Source organism: Gambusia affinis, linkage group LG06, assembly GCF_019740435.1.
Source record: "Gambusia affinis linkage group LG06, SWU_Gaff_1.0, whole genome shotgun sequence".
NCBI classification, from domain to species: domain Eukaryota; kingdom Metazoa; phylum Chordata; class Actinopteri; order Cyprinodontiformes; family Poeciliidae; genus Gambusia; species Gambusia affinis.
The window spans coordinates 27,391,288-27,405,153 of NC_057873.1; the positions used below are offsets into that span (position 1 = coordinate 27,391,288).

Below are 13,866 nucleotides of genomic sequence, written 5' to 3' on the forward strand. Positions count from 1 at the left end.
TGAGAGGTTGAAGAGCTAAAGCATTCTTTCTGCCTACATCACCCAGAATGCTGTGCGATTCTGGATCAGGGTTCAGTGACTATTCTACAAACTGAATATTGATCACATGTCTATCGGAATATATATTGCTGTTGATTTATTGTCCAGCCCTAACTTGAACTGTTCTACATTTTGACACATTATAAATGTATTTTATGTGAAACCATCACAAAATCGTGTATAATTAAAACCTGGAAGGAGAATGATGCTTTCAACATGCCATGCATTTATGTTCAACCTCCATGAGGCAAAACTTTGTTGAGCTACCATTTATGCAAATTAGATTAAATCAGTTGTTTCAAGTCTTACCTCATATTCACAGCTAGATTTAGGGCTGTTCTTTGACTAGGGCATTCTAGCACATGAGTAATCTGCTTGTAGGGTCATTGTCCTGCCAGGAGGTGAACTCTGCCCCAGTCTCACATCTGGCCCACCGGAACCTTTTATGCAGCCCTTTAGACTCCAGAGAGCCGCATAAATAAAACCTTCAAGATAACAGCTGTGTTCTTAGATATTATTTTATCAGTCAAATCAGAGCAGCTTTTTATTGGTCTGCTGCCAAATTACATCATTACGTTCAATATTATTTAATTTAAAATTTTTTTTCCATCTTCACATCAAATTGTAGTGTTATTCCCTCCTCAAAAGCATAGTAAAGCTTCTGCCTCACCCCTCCACCACTCCTTCCCCACTCAGCTCCTCCAGACTAGCGGCAGCAGCAATTAGCAAACATCTGGTGGAACTGAGCGTCGGCTGAGCTTATCATGCGAACTACCGCTCAAACAAAAGGTGCCTTTAATTTTTAAAAAAATTAAAGGCTTGATGGATGAAAACTGTTGTGGTGAGGTGCTGAAGGCGGAGTTGGCAGTGTTGGATAGAGCAGGAGCTTCTTAAAGAGTCAGAGCCCAATTTCAAGGTGTTAAATTGCAAAGTCAAATTTCTTTTAAGTCATGTTTAACATTTTTATAACAACTGAAGGTAACATAGTTAAGTGACTGTGCTATAAAATGGCACAATGTGCCTGGAAAGCACACAATACTGCCCCTTTCAGAAGAACTCACCAAACAGAGACAGCTATTTATTCATAGAATACTTTTATCAATACATAGGGTACATTTATTAATATATATTTCCACAATTGGCTTTTTAAGGACATTCATAATCCAGATGTGACGTAAAATATAAATGAGTTGGACACCCTGACTTAAAGAAAAGTGTAAATTGAACTTTGGATGCATCTTTTCCTACAATGGCTTCTTTTAGCCCAGATTTAAGAAGAGTGTGAATAGGAGTTGCCATGTCAACAGCGTCTGCTCTTTGACGCCCCCTCCCCACCTGAGTTATTCCTGACCTGTCTGTTAATCTTCACGATGCTGTTTGTTCACCAATATTTTCTGGCTAAACAACACAGCTGGATTTGCACCAGGATATAATGACACACAAATTGAGAGATTTTTATTTTAATAATTCCTGCTAACGTTTGGTTGTTCAGGGAGTGAACAAATGGAAGTGAATACAAATGTACGGCAAACTTTTCTGTGGAAAAAATTTAAAATGATGTTCATATATCTTTCTGCTTCACAATTCTGCCTTAATTTGTGTTGCTCTAAATCCAAAGTAAATCACAACTCTTTTATTGTTTGTTGTTGTAAAATGAGAAAATGTGAAATACCTAGAGGGCTTGGGAACACACAGCAACCTTTACACTGAATGTTAGCATTTCCTAAACCGCTGGTGAACCTTTGCACTGACGTAATGAAGCACATCATCATCAGCAGCAGCGACTGTGTGCTAATCATGGAGTCTACTGGAAGTTGTGGTCTTGTGAGTGCGTGCACACAGAGAATGGCCTTGGCTTAGCTGCATAGATAGCAGCAGTGGACAGGTCAGTCAGTGTGCGTGTCTGTGTGGGGGTGTGCGCGTGTGTGTATGTGTGTTTGTTTGCTTTGCCCTGTCCTGTCTGAGTCAAAGAGCAGCACAGCGTGGCTGCAGCTGTAACCCTCTCTCTTCCATCATGTGATCCACGCATCAGGAGAGCATCCTGCAGGGTGTTTAGCTGCTCTCAGGGTTGTTGTCACTCCAACACCTGAATAAGACGCCAATGTCTCCTCTGAAAGATGATGAGCTCTAACGCCAAGGCTGAGTTATGAATATATCTCATGTAACTGTTTACATCCATCACTGGCACAATTTTTATTGACTCAACGCGTGAACAAGCATATTCACATGTGATGTTAATTCCATTTCCTACTTAATGGAAATATTGCAAATGGGGGGTTTTGACACTAGTAGAATATTGACAAAGATTTCCACACATTTGTAATGAATTTTGTGTGTGTGTGTGTTTGTGTGTGTGTTTCTCTCTCCTGCCAGTGCGTTACAGCCAAGGCCCCGGCGAAGTCTCCTCCTCCACCGCCATCAGTCACCACAGCAACAGCAGCCAGTCGGTGCTGCAGCAGGTGTCCCCGGGAGGACTGGACCACAGCCACAGCCTGCTGTCGCCCGACGCCAAGATGGTGAGTGAGCACACCTGGGCCCTCCCTCCGTGGCCGCAGATTAGATAAGGCATGGCGTGCATTCAGTGGAAACCCTGAGCCCTGCTCTCCCATGGACCCTACGCCAACAATTCTCACATTGTGCAGCTCTGTTTGAGCGGCAGCGTCCTAGCAGGCAGCCTTCACCCGAGCAGACAGGCAGGCACGCTGGTCGCTCTGCCAACAAACCTCACAATGAAACGTTCTGTTCTTATTGATTAAACGCCGAGCAAAGAGAAGCTAAAGATGGAGGAACGACAGCACCATTTGATCGTACCCGATAATCTGCTGTCATATGTATTTTTTTTTGTAATAACATGCTTTAAAAACATTCCTAATTTTATTATACCTTGCTCATGAGAAGGTAAACTTTTTAATGTCCTTTCAAAGTGGTCTTGACCAACAAGTTGTTCAGGATTTCTGAAGAGCTTCAAGACTTTTCCTTTGGACTTTAGTAGCTTTTGTACACGTCTAGATCCAGTCTTCCATCTGACCGTGACGGCGTGCTTACAAAAAAAAGAAAATAAACTGACCCAGAAAAGGAGAAGAAGGAGTTTCATGTGAAGCCTAATGTTTGCAAGCATTGGTTGATGTAATATCCATAAGGTAGATGTAGATGTGCTGTGATTCAAAATCATGAAGGAGTTCAACTCAAGAGTCCGCAGCAAAATTTAGCAAGGGAGGAAATAAAGAATATTCTATTCTATTCTAGTCATGATAACTCTGAGTAAAATGTAATTTTTTTGTGTATTTGGTGGCTATGCTAACTAACCTTAGCATCCACTGAAGGCTCCACTGTGTGGAAGGAGCTGTAACATAGCAGAGAGAAAGGGAGCAAGTGTGAACAGCATGTACATGAGATTGATTGACAGCGCTAAGCTCCTCCTCCTGGCTCTGATTGGATGTTTCTGACCAGGAGTGGTGTATTTCTGCAGATGGCAGTGGCACCACATTGAGTTAAATTTTTGTTGTTTTTTACAGATTATCTGTCTCATGTTATACCATCAGAACAGGGACAGTTTTAACAAATATGTAGAAAACTTATTGATTATAAAAGTTACTGCAACTTTAAGAAAGATGGAAGATCTGAGGTAAAATCTTAGAAACCCAGTATCCTGCACTTTATCGTTTTTCAAAACTTCAGTCCTTGGGAATAACTTTGCTCCTGGAATATTATAACCTAAAGTCTGAAACAGTTTTTGTGCTCTTCAAAACTCAGTCTAAAAGAGAGCAAATAATGTCTTAGTGACATGCCTAGAGGTCAGCTTAAAACCGATCAACTGTGTAAGTGTAGACATTTCTTCATTTCTTAAGATTTGGAGCCACTTCTTGTCGGAATTACTCATGGATCGACGTCAAGCAACAAACAAACAAATAATCAAAAACAAAGCGAAACAAAAGAACATTCCTCTGTCACTTTCAGATATCGAGTGGAAAAGCTGAAAAATTCAATCCATCAGACACAAACAAGTTTATCTCAGACTTTAAATTGTTGGCCTGTTTGAGCTGACCTAACTTCTCTGTTAGGATACTTCCGCCTTTCCGACTCGGTTTCTGTGAAACGAGTGCCAACCTTGTGTCGTGATGGTCTGTCGGTTTGGGTTTTTTTGTCCCATGGTGGTTGTGAAATGAGCCATATTCAAATGAATGAAACCTCAGTCCAGAGGAGGATCCAGTAAACCCACAGAACCGTTTGCTCTCATATCTGTTTCTTTCAATTTTTTCTTTTTTTCTTTATGACATCCTCTCGTGCGTCGCGTTTGAGCGGTTTACAGGAGAGAAATGTTGGACCAAAGAATCCAAACTGAGTCAACATTCTGAACCCGCTGTTTGCTCAGTAAGCAACATGTGGCTCGCTTTGAACGAGGATTTACACAGGAAGACGCTCAGCCTCTCTTCGCTGAGTGCGACATTCAGCTGAAAGTAAATAATGCAGCAGTAAAAGCTTGATTTCATTTCCCTCGTCTCCCCTCCGCAGATTTCAGGCTCGGGCGGAGGACTTCCTCCGGTCAGCACGCTGACCAACATCCACAGTTCCCACCACAGCCACCAGCAGCCGCAGAACCTCCTAATGCCGCTGACAGGAGTCATGGCGATAGCGCAGAGTAAGTCTCGCAGAAAAAGAGCCGTCCGTCCGGGAACCCGGATCTAAGGAGAGTGTTTCTGGTCAGGTCTGAGCACGTCGCAGGCCCAGACGGTGCCGGTGATCAACAGCGTGGCGGGGAGCCTCGCCGCTCTCCAGCCGGTGCAGTTCTCCCAGCAGCTCCACAGCCCCCACCAGTCGAGCCTGATGCAGCAGTCGCCCAGCCACATGAGCCAGCAGCCCTTCATGGCCACCGTCACACACTCTCACAGTCAGTAACTCTGCTCTCCTCATGCCTATCTGTTAAATCATCCGTGCTAATTCATTGTTGTTGGTTTTTTTTGGGTTTTTTTTGTCGTTTTTTTTACAGCAGGTGACTGTTAGCAATACTAGCTTGTGCTGAGTTGGTTGAAATTCAAAGCAGAACCCAGGAAGGCAAAACTGTATCAATGGTGACTTCCGCTCTGGGTTTTATAGTTCATAAAGTTGTAGCTTCTCCTTTTCACTCCAGGTTGCTACGGCGATGTGTAGATGGTAGATAGAAGAAAAAAAAAAATTAAAGTAGAGGAGTAAATTTCCACCAAAAAAATGTTTAACCTCTAACTTAAAAATGTTCTTGAACAGGGCGTGCTTTGGTGGCGGTAGGGGAAAGGGCGACCCACTTTTGGAGGCCTTGAGTCCTCAGGGGTTTGATTCCCGAACCCGGCAACATTTGCCCCATGTCTTTCCTCCTTTCCTGTCAGCCTACTTTCATATAAGGGACACTAGAGCTCACAAAAGACCCCCTGGAGAGGAGAAAAACAAAACGTTCTTGAACAAACAAGAAAAAATTTTCAACTTTACAAACAAAGAGTTTGAAAAGTTCAAAATTTGTTACAAAACAATTCAGATAATCGACTTTCTGAATTTAGAAAGTCGAAAATATTTCTAGTGCTGGCAATCACGAGGATGATTGACAACGGTAAAACCCCTCCCCCCGGCTCTGATTGGTTGTTTCTGACAGAGCGTTGTATTTGTTCAGGTGACATCAGGACCACAAGGAGGAAGGCAGATTGACATTAGTACTGTCACAACATAAAGACAATTTTTACAAATTTGTAAAAATCATGTAAAAGTTGCATACTGCTGCTTTATCACAAACAACTGAAACAAACAAACTGTAAAGAGGAAAGCATCTGGTGTACAATCAGGTCCATTTTATTTTGTAAAACTGTGGTGTAAGGAGCCAAATATGGCACTGGAGCCACAGGTTGAAGACTCCTGATGGTTCGACGCTGATACTGAATATGTTAAAGGGATAGTTCAGATTTTTTGGGCCAAAAATTTTCTTTTCTCAACAGCTAATCTCTTTTTCATTAAGGTCAAGAAATTAAGAGATTTTGATATCATTTTGATTGGTAATAACCTCCAAAATAAAATAAAAAATCTTACAAGACCATATATTTAAAAACAAATCCTACAAATGACATAGTTCTGGTATGTCTCTGTCAAAGAAAATGTAAATATTTCTGCAAATAGAAGCTGGATTTCACACATTTCATGTATTAAAACTGATATCTTCTTCTTCTTTCTTTTTTCTCTCTCATGCAGTGTATTCGCACAAACAAGAGCCCCCGCAGTACTCGCACCCGTCCCGTTTCCCCTCATCCATGGTCACAGACGCCAACAGCATCGGCACCCTCAGCTCCATGTCCTCCAGCAAGACGGTGAGTTCCCTCCTACGACCCCCCAAACCTCCCATCACGCCTCTCAGACCGCAGTTAGATCCCCCTCTGACCTCTCTCTGATTCTCATTCTGATTGCATTAGAATCTGAGGTACATTTGTTGCATATTCCTTTTTAAAAAAAATCCTCCTTAAATACACACCACAGCAGGAAGTAGACACAGCCAGGTAGAAAGAGAGAGAGACTGTGTGTGTCATGATTTTCTGTTGACTTGTTTAATTCCTTGTCGTGTTAGGACGCTCCTGTAAACAAGATGGTGCAACTCGGGGGTATCTCCTGGGTAAATACTTTACTTTATCAGTTCAGCTTTAATGAGTGAAATCCAACTCAAAGCCAATCACCTTTTAGCCCAGGGTGTGTAGCCGTGCGCACTAACCCTTTCCGCTTCCTGTTCGGGGCTGATGCTCAGACAGTCCCAGACCAAGCAGACTAGATGGATGCATGGGCGGGACACTCTCATCACCATTCCCGTTTCCTCTCAAACAGCTGTCCAATCAATCTCTGCCTCTCCTCCACTTTCATCTTCACCGCTGCTGCCATCAGGAAATGAAGAGCTGTTAATCACGGCTCTGCTTCCCCCCGTGCTTACAGTGTGGCTGCAGGTGAAGTGAAGTGAGTGGAGGAGGGCGGCGGTGGAGTTTTTCTTCTTCTTCTTGTTCCTTTTGGTAATTACGCCGCTTCCTCTTTCCTACTTCTCCCTGCTCTCTTGTGATCGCTCTAGCCTGAAATGTTGTCCACGGTGTGTTAACATGCTCAATTTCCCACGCTGAGGCAGAGCGCTGGCTCTCCACTGACTGATGATGATGATGATGATGATGGCAGCACGGAGAGTTGGTGCTGTTCATCTTTTTTGTGAAAGATTCATAAAACGTGATGTGTCGCTTAGAGCATTTTTGGAAGGACAGTAAACAGAGACGAGAACGTTTAGTTAAAATAAAATTACCCAAAATGCAATTTAACTTATTTTTTTTACGTTGTGAATAAAAACCTCACATACACTAAAAAAAGGAAAATGGAGCTCCAAATTAAAAAATTGTGCTGATTTGTGACAATTAAATGAATGAATTTTGATTCTTACGTTTGTTTAACTTGACAACTTAATACATGAACTTAGATAAACTTAATTTGATTACTTATGACCAAGTAACACAATGTATTTAAGTTGGATCACCTGTTCTCTTTTTGTAGTGTGCCTGAAGTGACCTTTAGATTTATTCTGCTGTTTTATTGAAATCTCCAAAATCACAAATTTCAAATATTTCATCAGACTTTTAAAATGTTAAATTTAACGCTGTATATTGTTATCAGAAATACCCTCAAACTGTGATGCTGTACTTTCAAATATCACACAAAAAATTATAAACTTACTTAAAAAATGCCTTTGATACACACTGTAAAAAACAACATTGGGAAAAAAAAACATTACGAGCAATTATATCTAGTAAGTACAACACATGCAGTATAGTACTGTTGTCTTGAATTGTACTGAATTATTGTCATACATTTATTATAAAATAGTACAGTGCAATGTTGTGTTATGTTGTAGTGTACTTTTTTGTACTGTATGTTGAGTGTACTGCACTGGAAAGCCCTGACATACTGAACTGTATTATATTCTAGAATACAATACTACACAGTACTGTAATGTAAACTATAACATGTTTTCTTTATTGTTTATATTGCAATAAGCAATACAATATATGTGATAATACCATAAAATACCAAGCTCCTGTTATAAGTGACAGGATAATAATATAGTATAGAAACTATACTTTTTATAGAATCCTATAAAGCATTGTCGACCTCGAACAATGCTTTATAGGAACTGGTTTAAATATTTGCCAAATAATTAAAATCCTATTAAATTTGAATTTATAAATTTAAAATGACCCTGTGAGTTTTGGATTAGATGCTTTATTCAGTAATAAAAATAAAAAATATATATTTTTATGTGAAACATTTTCAGACGACAGAAAACAGACACACAAACACAAAAATATTTAAATTAGCTTGCTTCTACGTAAGTAAATTATTTTTGCACTTTTTTTTTTTTTTTTTTAGCAAACTAGAACCAAAAAGACTATAAAAAAAAAAGAGCTTCAGAAATCTTTGCTTCCTGCTTATTCAGCATTATTGCATGTTGTTTATTGAACAATCACCAGTAAAGTCAGGGATTTTCTTATCAGGAAGTGATTTGGGCCGAACCTCCTTTTCATTAAACGAGCTGGGCTTTATAGCACCCAGTATTTACCCGCAGCCTCTGCTCGGAGCGCACGCCGCGTCTAATGACTCAGGTGTTGGCTGCAGGTCAGCTTTTATCAGGTGAGGCTGTTTGCCGGCCGCGGGGTCACGCCGGGGTCAGCCGTCTCCATGGAGAGGCAGGTGAAAAATAAATCCCTCAAACAGTCCTGAAGGGGGAGAGAGAGTGGAAACAGGCTTTTCAGAGCCAAGGGGAAGAGGAATGGGGAATGTATTTGGTCAGGTGTGGCAGGCTCAGGTGGGAGGGCTGTTTAAGGTAAAAGCAGGAAAACTCAATGGCATGTCAGAATTATGACTTTTTCCCAATAATGAAAAACATGATGAAAAAAAATAAAACTGTTTTGCAGTTTACCAAACAGATTTTTGGATGAGTGAAGCTAACTTTTTTGGTTGATGTTTATGTAAACGTCGCCTTCAGCGCTGATTATCTCGTTCACTTCTTCGTCCTCTACAGGTTTAACATAATAAAAATAATACTTTTCTAACAATACTGTCAAGCTTTTAGCTGAATAAACTGAAAGATGAATCCTCTTGAAATCCATTTTAAAAAGCTTTGTTTGGCTAACATAGACGGTACAAGGCCATGAAACAATGAGCAACAGATGCCCCCTGCTTAAGATTCAATGAGAAAACTGATGCTAACTGTTGATGAAGAAAAAGTGCAGCATCAAATAAATTATGATTTTCCCTTTTCTTCCATCTTTCTCCCTTTTTATAGTGACAAGATCAACTTTGGTCCTCGTTTAGTCCTAATTCTCACACTTGTGATTGTTCTTAACGTAGTGACTTTGTACATTGTCAAGTTTAATTGAACAGCACTTTTGCTGATCCACAGCTTAAACGACATGATCGCTTGTCTTTCCTATTTTGAAGAGTTAGACCAAGAAGAACGGGCCATATTTACAGCGGGAGCATAAATATGATAGTGTCACATCATATTTATACTCCAGCTAAACAGGAAGCATGGAGTACTAATTAACCTACAGTCTCTGGTTAACTTAAAAATCATTACAGATCATGGTTATGTTAACCTTTAACCGCACGACTGCGCCTGTGAATTACAGGGGATTTTATGAAAACATTTTTTTGTGCGAAATAAACATGTTGTGTGTTTGAGTTTATGCTGTTTAAATGAAAGTAGGCTTTATTTTTAAAGGGCTTTTCATACACTTTTATCAGGTGTGCTAATACATGTAGAGGATGCTGTTTATTCTAGCTTTTAACTCTTAACGCCAAATATATTTGAAACATATGATATAAATTCAGCAATATTTTACAGAAATTAAAAGACTTACAGAGGACAGAAACAAGTAAGGAGGATAATTATCTTTTACCTCCCTCTTATGCAATTAACTGCAATGTTGTTATTATTATTATTGAGAATAAGACATTTTATAACACGATGCATCTTGTAAAACATCAATGAATCAAATAACTTTATTGTTATACCAGCTCCCATTTATGTTTATGGTATGGAATTCAGACCCAGGTCGCAGTTTAAGAAGTCTAATAAATAACTGAATGAATCAATTACCATCACCATTATCATCATCCTCATCATCATCATCATCATCATCATCATCATCATCATCATCATCATCATCATCATCATCATCATCATCATCATCATCATCACTGTTGTCATCACCTTTATTTATAAAATGCTTTTGAAACACCAGCCACAGCTGAAACAAATGCTGAACATTAGAGATAAATCAGATAAATTAAAGCATAAAAATAAAGGAACAAAGCTGCAATAAATTACAAACTAAGTTCAAACGCAATAAAACAACACAGTTAAATAAATAAGATCAATACCAATAAAAGTTAAGTAAATCGAGTCTCATTTGGCTTGAAGGCCAATGAATAAATTTAAGTTGTCAGACGGATTTTAAAATTGGACAGTGAAGCGACAGTGAATAAATGAATAGATATAAAGTGAAATGAAGCTCAAATTGGCTTTCCCAAATGCTACAAATGCAAGACATAGTCCATAATATTGCACAAATAAATAAATAAAATATTACATTTCAAATAAAACTTGAACCAGTAATCATAAAAAATAACTGAATAGTGATAATCATCCTCCTGTTTCTCACTATGTTTGCTGCCATCTTGTGGGCATGTGTGGGTGCGGCAGAAATCATTATTTCTGCCTCATTTAGTTATTATTTTTTCACTCTATGTAGGCTGTACTTTTAAATTGTAGGTTATAATTGATCTGATTTTATTTGAGTGTTTTGTTTGCTCGTGGAGCTGGAAATAAAGGAGTGAAGTGACCTCATGAAACGATGACAAGACCGTAATAAACTCTGACAGCAAAACTGATCGCCTACTATGGAATATACCCAGAATGCATCTGTGTTTTATGTAACGCAGGTTTTACTTTGCCTGACTTCTCTCTGCTTTTCTGTCCCAGTGTCCTCTACCAGCTTGGTGAGAGCGTCCAACCGACTTCCCCGCTGCCCGGCAACCGGAGCGCATTTTTCCACCTTCTCGCCGAGGTTAGCATGACAACTGCTAATGGCCAGCAGGCGCGCGCGCGCTGGACAACAAGCTGGTCAACAAACACGGAGGGGAGGGCGAAGGGGAGGGGGGCCCGAGTCTGCCGCGCATGAATGATCAACAAGGATGTTTATGATTCAAACTCAAATCTTAGAAAACAGTATTCAGTTTAAAGAAAGAAAAAAAAAGTCATCCCAAGTTGTCACGCAAAGGAACAAAAGCACCAGAATGAACTATTTTGAGGACCTTAATGGAGGCATTTGGGGTGACTTCAAGACATTAAACACAGAGAGGACGAGGGGGGACACCTTGTCTGCACGTGTGACAATCACAACGACCACTATTGATCTCGCGCATACATTTCTTACTGTTTTTTTAAGGAGTCTTCCATGTTTTTATCTGTCCACATTCAGTTTACTGTACCGCAAATGATCGCCTGAAGTCGTTCCTTGTGTATACTGTGATTTGAAAAGACTTTGACAATCTCAAAAGGACTATGCAATGCTTTGTATAACTGGATTCTGCACAAAACTCCACACACTTGAGGCTGGAAAAGGAATATGCACTATACAGCTGTTGTAAACTGTTGATAAAATAACAAACAAAAAAAAGTAGATTTGTAACGAATACGCCAAACTGATTTATTTTTTTTTTCTTTGTTCTTTTTTTTTGTGAGGGAACTGACTCGTTTTTACACTTTGAAAGCGGGCGCGCAGCCCTTCCCTTTCCACTGAAACCTCCGGCTCTTGTTTGCTCCCAGGCTCAGGTGAATTTAAGGAATGGGACTCACCCCTCCACTCGGACTTTATCTCCTCTCCCACTTCCTGCTAGCGATGTAAAACTGGACAAATATTGTTAATAACTCCTCGTCATGAATCACGGCTCACCGTTAAATAGCCCTCCCCCTCCCGCCGGGGAAGAACGAAAACATCGACAGGCATTCGTAAACACGAAAGAGCGGCGGTGTTGTGACAGCCGCGGCGTAAAGATCGCGCGGGAATGCGGGGAATCTGCTAGGCGCGCGCAAATAAACACCTACGGTGACAGTATTTAGGCGTAAGTTCATATCCAGACCTACATTGATCAAGTTTCCCTTTCGGGGTGACTCGGCTCGTCGCACGTGGACCCACCCAGTCCCCAGCTCACATTATTAGGTCATCATGTAGTCGTTTTATGTGACTGTTATCGGCATACAAGACACGATTCCTCTTTTTCTCTCCCTCTCCTCTTATTGTATTATTTTTGTACAAAATGGAAATCAATCGTGAATCATTATTTATACTTACCGAGAAAATATTGGTTTTTGAAGTAAAAAGTTTTTTTTCTAAAAATAATACATGTGTGGTTATTGTTTTGCATGTTTAGTGAGCATATTTTATGTTTATTGGTGTGTGATTAAATGTCTTTGATCATAATCATTTTTTATTATATTTGTCAAAACAAACAAACAAACAAAAAAAACATCAGTAGAAGATCAGTATTGTCCAAACTTTTTTCCCCACCCGAGCCCAAAACTGGCAAATCTAAACTAGTGGCGGGCCACAAAATTAATTTATTTAAAAAGTCAAATGAGATTTTTTGTGAGTTTTTTGTTTTATATTTACTTGTACCATGATAACATTTTTAGAACCCTTGAAGAGGCTTTGGACTGCTGGCTAATTAAAAGAAAAGCAGACAATTTCCAGATTTTGGAGGTTATTGCTTTTCTATTTTGTTGGCCAAAGTTTTACCGTTCAAAATTATTTCAAGGGCTGCAAATGGCCCCTGAGCCCCACTTTGAATACCCATGTTCCTCAAACATGCATGAAAGAATGACGTCAACACTCCAGGTATGTCTATAATCAGGGAGTAACCTTATAACATGATTATAAAGCTCAAAAAGTTGATTTTAGATTATACAGCTCCTTTAACAAATATGTAAAAAAAACCAACTATTTTTATAAAAATTATCTATTGAAGCTTTAAGCTGCATTTGTCTTATTGTTGATTTATTGCTCTAATTCAGACATTTTTTTGTTGTCATTTCGTTATGTGTGATTGTTGTTTTTGCATATTTAGTGAGCTCTACGGTAACCTACAGAATCCATTATCACGTGTAAGAACGACAGAAGCGAAGAAGTGCCAATATTGTCCTCCTGAATCTTTTCAACACTCATTTCTGCTTCACTTTAACTGAAACATTTCATGCACAGAGTGATCTGTTTTCAGATCCTGCAGTGTTGTGATCCATATGACCCACATTTAGGTCCTGCACCATGGCTCCCCGCTGACGAAAGCCTTGTAATCCTCTGACGTTGCTCCATTTGCCTTTCAATGAGGCCTTTGATTTCGAGTCCCGGGAAACCAGTAAAGTTCTGACTTAGACTCTTTCATTTCAAGAGACACTAAAATACAAGAGGGTTTGTTTGCATCTGTTGAATTTCTAAACACTCCATCTGATCCATCATTAAGGCCTGAATACAAACGTAATTCATTAGCAGTCTGGATGTTAGACCTGCATAGAAGACTGTTTTTGTTGCTGTTTTTATGTGTTTAACAATCACATTTTAACACATCAGAACAAACGGAATCATACATTTTTAACAGCAAGAACAAATGTTTAAATTTAGATAAATCCAAAAATTGCTTATGGACGTGACATTGGTCAGTTGTGTTGTTAAATAAAGGGGTGATAGAGCATAACAAGTAACTTCAGATGAATTTAAGTCCCGATAGTGACTG

At 39.6% G+C, this 13,866-nt stretch overlaps 1 protein-coding gene across 2 annotated transcripts in view; it reads left to right on the forward strand.

Annotated features, from left to right (window-relative positions):
* The window catches only part of hnf1ba (HNF1 homeobox Ba), a 28,588-nt gene extending 14,722 nt beyond the window's left edge, over nucleotides 1–13,866 (forward strand). Inside the window, exons 5-10 of one of the 2 annotated variants that reach the window (XM_044120504.1) lie at nucleotides 2,413–2,555; nucleotides 4,552–4,678; nucleotides 4,745–4,927; nucleotides 6,247–6,362; nucleotides 6,617–6,661; nucleotides 11,060–13,866. In XM_044120504.1, the coding sequence (XP_043976439.1) occupies nucleotides 2,413–2,555; nucleotides 4,552–4,678; nucleotides 4,745–4,927; nucleotides 6,247–6,362; nucleotides 6,617–6,661; nucleotides 11,060–11,080 (635 nt within the window). In that variant the 3' untranslated portion in view covers nucleotides 11,081–13,866. The remainder of the gene's footprint in view (nucleotides 1–2,412; nucleotides 2,556–4,551; nucleotides 4,679–4,744; nucleotides 4,928–6,246; nucleotides 6,363–6,616; nucleotides 6,662–11,059) is intronic. The other variant, XM_044120505.1, reaches the window with a different exon arrangement.